Below are 10,536 nucleotides of genomic sequence, written 5' to 3'. Positions count from 1 at the left end.
AGGCTGTATTCTTTTCTAGAGGGTCTAAGAGAGGTCTAGGGGAGAATCAATACCCTTGCCTTTTCTCCTTCTAGAAGCTGCCCACCTTCGTTAGCTTACTGTATCCCTCTGCCACCTTCAAAGCCAGCAACAGTGGGTCAAGTCCTTCTCATGCTGCCATCTCTCTATCTCCACTTTTCAGGACTCATATGATTAGACTGGACCTACCCAGATAACCCAGGATAATCTCCCATCTCCAGGGATTCAGCTTTCATCACATCTGCAAAGTCCCTTCTGTCATGTAAAGGTAACATATTCACAAGTTCCAGGCATTAGGACACAGTCATCTTTGCGGGCCTTATTTTGCCTACCACAAACATTTGGCATTATATCTTGGACAAAGAATGCATAATCAAATATTGCTGTTTTTGTTTTGCTACATTATAAAAAATAAAATACTTCAGGACAAGACATTTTCTGTGGTGAAACAGACTTGGTGGTGGGGATGGAAGCAGGGAGAATGGTTAGGAAACTACTGAAATTATCCAAGTGAGAGATAATTGTGACCTGGATAAGGAAGACATTTTTGGAGGTGATGGAGAGTGATTAAATTCTGGTTATATTTTCAAAGTTATTGGCATGATTTGCCAATGGTTTGTATACAGAGTGTAAGAGGTAGAAATCAAGGATGACTCTAAGACCCTTCTACCCAACAGTGGTCCAGAAATGGTGGAAATATCTGAAGATCTAAAGGTACCATAAGTAGACAAGATGGATAGCCCATAGAAATCTGTGGGTACTATTTACTAAAGACTAAAGAAGACAGTATTCACCTCACATCAGATGTACTCAGATGTGTAAAAATGGTACAGATGAACCTATTTGCAGGGCCGGAATAGAGACACAGATGTAGAGAATGGACATGTGGACATGGTGGGAAAAGGGAGGGAGGGACGGATTGGGAGATAAGAATTGACATATATACACTACCATGTGTAAAATAGATAGCTAGTGGGAACCTGCTATATAGCACAGGGAGCTCAGCTTGGTGCTCTGTGATGACCTAGATGGGTGGGATGGGTGGGGGTGGGAGGGAGGTCCAAGAGGGAAGGGATATATGTATACATATAGCTGATTCACTTCGTTGTACAGCAGAAACTAGCACAACATTGTAAAGCAACTATACTCCAATAAAAAAAATCCTCCAAATTTGAACACAAGTAGGGAGAACTCCAAATTATTGTGATTACTTTTCTTCCATCTAGTGGACTGGGACTTCAAAACAGAATACAGGCTGAATTATGAAAAGGTAAATAAACTTTATTTTCTGCACACTTAAGTGATGAACTGAGATTATCTACTACATTTACCAACACTTGGTTCAGTCTCTGAGAAAAACTTATCATTTGTTATTGGTATTGGTAATTATTGGTTAACCTGTCTGTTTTCTACAGTAAACTAGGAGATGCTGGACAGTAAGAACTATTGTTGTATTATTTTTTTTTTACCTCCAGCACTTTGCATGATGTTTGGAATACAGGACACTTTTATGAAATGTATAGATAAATAATTTTTTCTTAGTTGAAAGAAGAGGCTGCTAAAAACACAGATAGGTTAATGAAACAGGACTGCTGTTAATGATAGATACTAGGGTTATGGGGTGGAGTATGATTTACACTCCCAATAGCAGAGGCCTTTTAGCAATCAGCTATAAAATTTCATTTTAAAAAATCCTCTTCATGGTGATTGCAAATGGGCATGGGGTTTCTTTCTGGGGTGATGAAATTTTCTAAAATTAGACTGTGATTATTGTTGTTGCACAACTCTGTGAATTTACTAGAACCTATTAAATAGTACACTTTATTTTTTTTTAACATCTTTATTGGAGTATAATTGCCTTACAATGGTGTGTTAGTTTCTGCTTTATAACAAAGTGAATCAGCTATACATATACATATATCCCCATATCTCCTCCCTCTTGCATCTCCCTCCCACCCCTCTAGGTGGTCACAAAGCACAGAGCTGATCTCCCTGTGCTATGCAGCTGCTTCCCACTAGCTATCTATTTTACATTTGGTAGTATATATAAGTCCATGCCACTCTCTCACTTCGTCCCAGCTTACCCTTCCCCCTCCCAGTGTCCTCAAGCACATATATACAATGGAATATTACTCAGCCATAAAAAGAAAGGAAATTGAGTTATTTGTAGTGAGGTGGGTGGACCTAGAGACTGTCATACAGAGTGAAGTGAGTCAGAAAGAGAAAAATAAATACTGTATGCTAATACATAAATATGGAATCTTAAAAAAAAAAAAAGTACAGTTTAAATGGGGGAATTTATGGTGTGTGTCTTCTATCTCCAAACTGTTCTTATAAAAAATCTTTCAATGAAAGGGCTCAGGACAAAAAATTACATCAGCTTATAAAGCACACAGCCACAGAAAGCAATTGCATAATGGAAGATACAAAAATACTGTATGAGGCAAAATAAGTCTTGTGGGAACCTCTGTACCCTGGAGACACAGTGAATGACACCACTGCCGGAAACTGGCCTCTCAGCTCTGTGACTGTCTCCAACCAGGCGGGCGAGAAGTTTTCACATAAGCTTGGCCCTCCCCTGGATCGAAAGCCTCCTCAGCGTTCTGGGTCAGCCTGAGAGGGACAGAAAAATTGCTGCACAGGTCCTGTAAGTAAAATCGTTTTGTTCAATGAAAAAGCTCAACTCTAGACAAACCAAACTTTCTTACCCACAGAGAAGAGTTTCCTCACCCTGTGCAGAATTAGATTAGATAATGGGATGGTGGGCTGAGGCAGATGGTAGAATTTGTAGAATTATTTATTTTCAGGGAATCTATAGAGAAGGGGCATTTTGTTCTGCCAGGTGTGGGTGGGATACCCTGTTGCTCATTAGTCAAATGACTTAATCAGTTGCTAATATATTTATCCCGGTCAGTGGTTTGGTGCTCAAGAAAACCGAAGAGGTCTTCAGGGGCTGAAAACCTCATTTCTAAGCCCAGTGATTCTTATTAAAAATGGAAAAATACCCATTTTGAACATCTACTGCATGCCAGGTACTGTACTAGACACAGTGCCTATTTTATCTCATAGATAAGGAAACTGAATCAAAGAAAGTTTACATTACTTGTAGGTTTCAGTGCATGAGCATTGGAATTAAAAAGAAATAGGTCTAGAATCCCAGCTCTGCTATTCACTAGTTGTATGTGATCCTGTATATGTTTCATAACTTCTCTGATACTTAGTTTCGTTATCAGAAAAGTGAATTTAATAATACTTGCCACATGGTGTTGTAGTAAGAATGAAAAGATAAAATGTTATAGAGTGCTTGGCAAAGTAACATTCACAGAACAAGTTACTAAATGGTAGCTGTTGTTATAATATTTTTTGTTATTGCCGCCATACAAGATCTCAAAACTAGTTGGTGTTTGAGCAAGGATCTAAACTCAGATCAGTCACACAATAGCCATGCCATTGGCAATGACTTGGACAATACTGATAATGGTCTAATTCAGCAGTTAAAGAAGTAGCCACAAGCTACAGCTCATGACAGTGCAATGAAAGAGCATCATTGTGATCTAAGTGGACAGGAAAATTAGTGGAGAGACTATAGCTCATTTCTCACAAGAGAAAATGAAGGTTGTGCAGCGATTGGAGAGAATGCATGGGGATGATGTGCAGGGATTGAACAGATTCGATTGTGATGGCTGCAAAAAAGAGTAACTTGGGGGAACTTTTGTGCTTCCTCCTAATAATATCCATTAGTCCTCCTTTATTTGTTGATATGAACAGTTTTGTGTTCTCAATTTAAGACAATTGCAATGAAATACAGCTTCGAGGTCCCACTACCAACCAGACTGGTATTACTTAGCCTTCATATATAGACCTCCTGAGGCTCCAGTTTTTGACATTTCCGAAGTAGAATCAATACAAATTTAACGACAATTTGTACGTTGAGGATGAGAGAGAGAGGGAGAAGAGTGTGTGGTGTGTGTGCATGAGGGAGACAATTCTAAGCAGATGACTTGCTAGAATTTGATGTCTTTTACTGATAAATGAAGTATTGGAGAGAGAGCCATGTTTGGAATGGGACGGGGAGTGAGGTCTTTGTGGCTCTTACTGAGGTTGAGGTGTCTGAGGATGTATGAGTAGAGATATCCCTCATGTATAGATAAAATAGTTTATTCACATTTTATCCACTGGCACTAAGCAGTGAGCTTTGATTTGTTCTCCAAACTGCTGCCAGTTCTTTTTCTAAATCATCAATTTGATCTCCTCACTCTAGTTCCATGATTCATTACTGCCTTCAAGTTTAAGCCTAGAAATCTTGCCACAGCTTCAAAGATTCTATTAACTTTTGAAATACAGAACTCAGGAGAGGCCATAATTAGATTTAAGGTTTGCAAGTCATCTGGATATAAGTGCTATTTAAAGCCATGGGAATAACTACTATATCCCAAGGAGAATACATGGAGAGCAAGAAAGAAAAGGAACTCCTTGGAAGAAAAACAGACTCCTAAAGAACAGCAGAATTACAAGACAGAGAACAAAAATATTATTTGATAAACAGGGGGGGAAATCTCACAGAATCACTACCATCGAAGCTAACAAAGGAGAAAGTTTCAAAGTGGAGGTAGTCAACACTGAGACAATTTGAGATAAAGGAGAGGAAAACAAATGTGAAAATAAACCTTTGCACTTGGTATTTAGAATGTCATTGGTGACATCAGTTGGAGAAATTTCTGAGAGTCATTAGGGAAAGAATCCAGATTGTTACTGAAGGTGAAGAAATAATAAACAAAAGCAGACTGTCCTTCAAAGAACAATTTTGTTATTATAAAAGATATGGCAGGAAATTGAGAGAGAAACAGGGTTTATGTCTTATTTCTCTCACTAGCTAAGCACAGTGGCCAATTATGAAAGATGTTCAATATGTCTTGGTTGCATCGAATGTGTTGACAACATTGATATAAATGTGTGGGAAGCTTTCATTAATAGACTGGGGTAAAACTTGAGTATTGTAGACTGCAGAAAAGGAGTCAGTGGTACTAAATAAGATGCTAACAAAGGAAAGGAATTTTGTTGGTGTTAAATTAGAAGAGATGAAGAATGATTTATTTACTTATTCATAAAATATTTGGAAATGCCTGGCTTTGGATGCTCTGAAACTAAAATCCAAGTCCCTTATCCTTTCCATGGAATTCAAGATTTCAATGTCCTTCTCCCCACCGCCTTCTCTTGCTTCATTTCCCACAGCACCCAGCTTCACATTTAAGGCTCAGCATATTGATTTTCTTGTAGTCAGCCAACAAACTGTATTGTGTCATTATTCCATTCAGCCTCTGCTCCCTTGTTATGTATGTCAAGAATACCTCTTTCCTGCTTTCCATCCTTGTGAACTCACACCCACCCATCAAAACTTTACACAGTTGAAATTCATCTACTCTGTTAAGATTTCTTGGGACTAATTCCTCTTGACACACAGCCAAACACATTCATGTATACATGCACTCAGAATCTGTCACTCCACACTAATTTCTGTCTTATCTAAAGCATCTTACCCTTGTGCACTCTACAACTAGTGGCATTTCTTCGTCTCTGATTCCTCTGATATACACCTTGCTGAATATAGTGCCTGGCATGTAGTAGGTGTTCAAAATTGGTAATTTTTTATTTTCAGAGGAGTCCCTGGACTCATTAAAGATAAGGTTTTCAGCCTTATAAAGATGAGGTCCTGACAACCTCTCTGGTTTCCTCAGGCACCAAACCACTGTTATTTTACTTGCTTCGTACCCTTAGTGCTGACACAATACACAGTGAGCTCCCAGTTTGATGTTGGAATGAATGAAGTGTTTATGACGGATGATCAAGTGCTTAGGTGGGGTTATTGGTTATGAAAGGAATAAGGAAACCTCTGTGTCTGAGCCCAGCATGGATGATGAGAGGGTGCAGGGATTTATGGTTGTAGACCAATGAAAAAGAAGGAATTCAAGGGAGTTCTCTTCTTCCAGGCTCAGCACAGATCAGTTCAACGTGCACTGTGAAAGGGAAGGGAAAAAAATGATAAGAAGAATGAAAACGAGCAGTGAATAAATTGAATTAATGAAATAATGTAAGGGGAACCATGAAGATGTTAGGGTGAAAGAGAAATTGTTCAGATAGCAATTTATTTTTTTAAACTGATCTCATAAAATTTCCTAGAACTCAATGACAAAAATTACAACTCAATCATTGCATATCACCATGAAAATCACTGTGGTAGGCAGAATTAATTGACAGAGGCCTTCTGCACTCTCATAACTGTTTTTATTATTCATCATAATACACTGGATATTGGAGTTATTTATAAACAGCAACATTCATTCTCTCTTACTTGATTATAAACTCTTTAAGAGGGGTTTTGTTTGTATTATGTCTTAGCTTCTAACACAGCACTGTGCACAGAGTAGGTGCTCAGAAAATGTCTCTGAGAGTGTAAGGCAAGAGCAAAGGAAGAGATATTACAAGTTCATTCTGGCTCAACATTTTCACATATGCCACTCTAAAAGCCTTGGAATACTTCATCTTGACATACACAAAACATAGAAATCTTTCAAGCACTGATTTTCTTGGAAAGCCTTCTCCAAATACCCCAAACCTTTTGTACATAGAATTGAAGTGATCCCTTTTTCATGATTACTCTGCTTCCCAGTAACCCCAGGAAGTTGTTAACTTGAAAAACTGAATCCCAGGTTCTGTGAATTAATAATAAATAAACAGGTCAAAGACTTGTGGAAAATGAGAGGTGAACACATTCTTTTAAATTATTATAAGTATCATTCATTTAATAGGTTTTTAGTTTATCTTTCTGATCAAGACATACTTTTTAAAAGTAAAAGCCATAAAAATGTTTTTCAGAAATCAATCTATTTATGAAAAGTACTAATAGAACTTGTTAATCTTTCAAATTTTCAGAGTTAATTGTGAAATGCATGCCAGTTGGGCAAGACCATATCTACTTCGTTTCTATACAACCTTTGTCAAATTCACGACACTCAATAAACAATCATTGGAAGTAGTGTCCAAAAAAATTCCCTTTTTAAACAAATGTTCCCTTTATTGTTAACTCTCATTTCCATTATGAGGTTTGATAATACATTTGACAGTAATTTGATTGGTTCTCTGAGGACACTCTCATTATTCTAAACTGGAAACTCGAAAGTCATAGTTCACTGATTTGGTCAACTCATGTAACTTAACACTCTTTTTTTTCTCTAATTTTCCATTAATTTGAATTAAAAATTTCCCATTGTTAAAAGTAAGAGATTTATTTAGGGAATTCTTGAGTTTGCACTTTGGGTGAACTTGTGGGGTCTGGAAACACTTAGGTTCCCCTGAGGAACCTTAACATTGACTACAAGTTCATTCTTGTAAGTACAAGTTCATTCAGACTCAGCACTTTCAACATATGCCATTCTAAAAGCCTTGGAATAATCTAATAAACTAATCTCTGTTTTTCCCCAGACCCCCTCTTCCAACTCATACAGACCCATTTACCCAGTCTGCAATTCTCTACTCAATGAAAAAAAAAATGTAATGTTTGCAACAAAGTTTTATATTCTCCTCCAAAGCAAAACAATAACATTCTATTAGGTGTCACCTGAGAAGTATGTCTTAACAAAACGGAGAAAATCTGTTCTTTGCTAATGGAGAAAAGCTAGTCTTCAAGCAGATTGAAGAAAGAAATATATTTGAACACGGCAGCACACTATAACAAGTGGGGGCAGAGCCCTCTGTAGGTGATAGGTCTGAGTTCTAACTCTCCATCTCTCTCAAATGCAATTCCAGGGCTTCCCTGGTGGCGCAGTGGTTGAGAATCTGCCTGCCAATGCAGGGGACACGGGTTCGAGCCCTGGTCTGGGAAGATCCCACATGCCACGGAGCAACTAGGCCCGTGAGCCACAATTGCTGAGCCTGCGCGTCTGGAGCCTGTGCTCCGCGACAGGAGAGGCCGCGATAATGGGAGGCCTGCGCACCGCGATGAAGAGTGGCCCCCACTTGCCACAACTGGAGAAAGCCCTCGCACAGAAACGAAGACCCAACACAACCATAAATAAATAAATAAATAAATAAACTTAAAAAAAAAAAATGCAATTCCAGATGCTGTACTGCAAGAGTCACTTGAAAGGTTAGATACTGTAGGCACCTGCTCATGACTGCACTGATGCCTAAGCCATTTATTATCACTTCATATGTGTTGCTTTGCATTATAAGTATCTCTTTCTCAATATTTTCTGGCTTCCCAAATTGTCTGTAAGCTTCACTGTTTTCTGTTCTCATGGCCAATGTAATACTGCTGCTCCAAAGCCCCAATCTATTTTTCTCTGATGCCAACTACACAGAAAAACATTCCAAAGAGGATGGAATATGATTGGCCAATCTTGGGTAAAGCGTCTTTTCTTAGTCCAGTCATCTTTGCCTAGAGGAAAAGATCACATAGTATAAACCTAGCTACCAGCAAAGGGCCCCAGGGAAGAAAAATCATGGGCTGGGGAAAATACAAAAAAAAAAAAAGAGTACCTACTACAACAGTCGAAATCTTACAATTATTTTATCATTTTAAATGAGTCATTCATACTTACATAGTATATAGACATTCATCTGTGGTTAGTTTTTGGTTGAATAAAATTATTTGTAATTGGGTTAATTTTTTAAATGTAGGTTTTTTTGGTTATTCCAGAATTTCATCTTGGAATTCTGTACTTTTAATCCAGCATGTCCCACTTCCAGAATATCACATCCTCTTCCGTTATTTTCCTGCTAACTGGTGTTCCTGGGCTGGAAGCCTTCCACAGCTGGATCTCCATTCCCTTCTGTTTTCTCTATGTAACAGCTCTCTCAAGAAACAGCCTGATTCTATTTGTCATTGTCATTCAGCCCAGCCTTCATGAGCCCATGTATTATTTCCTCTCCATGCTGTCCACCACTGACCTTGGCTTGTCCGTATACACTCTGGTCACCATGTTGGGAATATTCTGGTTCAATGCCAGGGAGATCAGCTTTACTGCCTGCTTGTCACAGATGTTCTTTGTTAAACTCTTCACTGTCATGGAATTGTCAGTGCTGTTGGCCATGGCTTTTGATCGTTTTGTCGCCATCTCTAATCCCATCAGGTATGCCACCATTTTAACTGACTCCAGAATAATTCAAATTGGAGTGGCAATTGTCATCAGGGGGACACTAATGCTGACACCAATGGTAGCACTTCTTATGAGACTGTCCTTTTGCCGCAGCCACGTGCCCCACTGCTCTTACTGCTTCCACCCTCATGTGATGAAGCTCTCATGCACAGACACCAGGATCAACAATGCAGCTGGGCTGACTGCCATGACCTCTACTGTTGGTGTGGACTCAATTCTCATCCCCCTTTCTTATGTTTTGATCATTAAGACTATCCTCAGCATCACATCCCCAGAAGAGAGGAAGAAAGCCTTCAGCACCTGTATCTCCCATATTGGGGCTATTGCTATTTTCTATATTCCATTGATCAGTCTCTCCTTTGTTCACAGATTTGGGAAACAAGCCCCAGCATATGTACATTGTATGATTGCTAACACCTACCTGCTGATCCCCCCGGTCATGAACCCCATCATCTATAGTGTGAAGACAAAACAGATACGCAGAGCTGTGATAAAAATTCTCCATTCCAAAGGCACATAGAATCATAGAATTCTAGAGACAGTCTATGTCAGGTCATATTATCAATAGAAAAGTAAATCTGGTGTTTGTTGAAGCTAAGTGTGCAAATATTTAAAATCAAAGATGAAATATATTTAGAAAATCAGCTTGGCTGACCTCTGTATTTTACAAATGAGGAGACAAGAGACATAAGAATGGGAGGAACGAACAGCCTGTCTAGAATTTCTCCTCTGATCACTGCTTGTTCTAAAGAGTTTATCCTGCTTATGCTTGTTTATCCTGCCAGTAGTCTTTCTCTTTTTACTTTAAACATTCACGGCAGTTAGAATGACACAGTATGAAAAAGTGACTCCTTTTTGAGAAATAGGTAGTATTTTCTAACTGTAATAATAGTTGTAACTAACATTTATTATTTCCTTTGACCAGTCATGGTTCTGTTTTTTACATATATTAACACATTTTTATATTCAAAACAACGTTATAAGGTAGTTACTTTTACTATCAATGCGAAAGTTGAAGCACAAAAATGTTTAGTAACTTACTTAAACAGCTAGTAAGTGGCAAAGCCATATTTCACATCCACATGCAAACTGACTCCACGGTCCCCCCACTCTTAACTTTAATGCTGTATTGCTGTATATAATATAAACTATATATATATTTATATATCTAGACTATATTTATATATAATATAAACATATGTATATTATATATAATATAAACTATATAATATACATTTATACATGAATTAATTAACTTGTACTGGGGGACATAATTTAGTCAAACAAACAAAAAAACAAAACTCTGTTCTCTAGAAATTTTCAACCAATTTATGGAAGAAAAGCCCAAAACAAAATCTTCAAA

The 10,536-nt window shown here is 38.1% G+C and overlaps 1 protein-coding gene across 1 annotated transcript; it reads left to right on the top strand.

The window, feature by feature from the left end:
- Positions 1–8,748: 8,748 nt before the first annotated feature.
- On the top strand, positions 8,749–9,693 carry LOC132369818 (olfactory receptor 51F2-like). The gene has a single exon (XM_059929502.1). The coding sequence runs from the start codon at positions 8,749–8,751 to the stop codon at positions 9,691–9,693; it is 945 nt and encodes a 314-aa protein (XP_059785485.1).
- The last annotated feature ends 843 nt before the right edge of the window (positions 9,694–10,536 follow it).

The sequence above is a fragment of the Balaenoptera ricei genome, chromosome 8 (genome assembly GCF_028023285.1).
Source record: "Balaenoptera ricei isolate mBalRic1 chromosome 8, mBalRic1.hap2, whole genome shotgun sequence".
NCBI lineage: Eukaryota > Metazoa > Chordata > Mammalia > Artiodactyla > Balaenopteridae > Balaenoptera > Balaenoptera ricei.
Note: the sequence above shows the minus strand (reverse complement) of the source record. Positions and strands in the feature narration are given on the sequence as shown.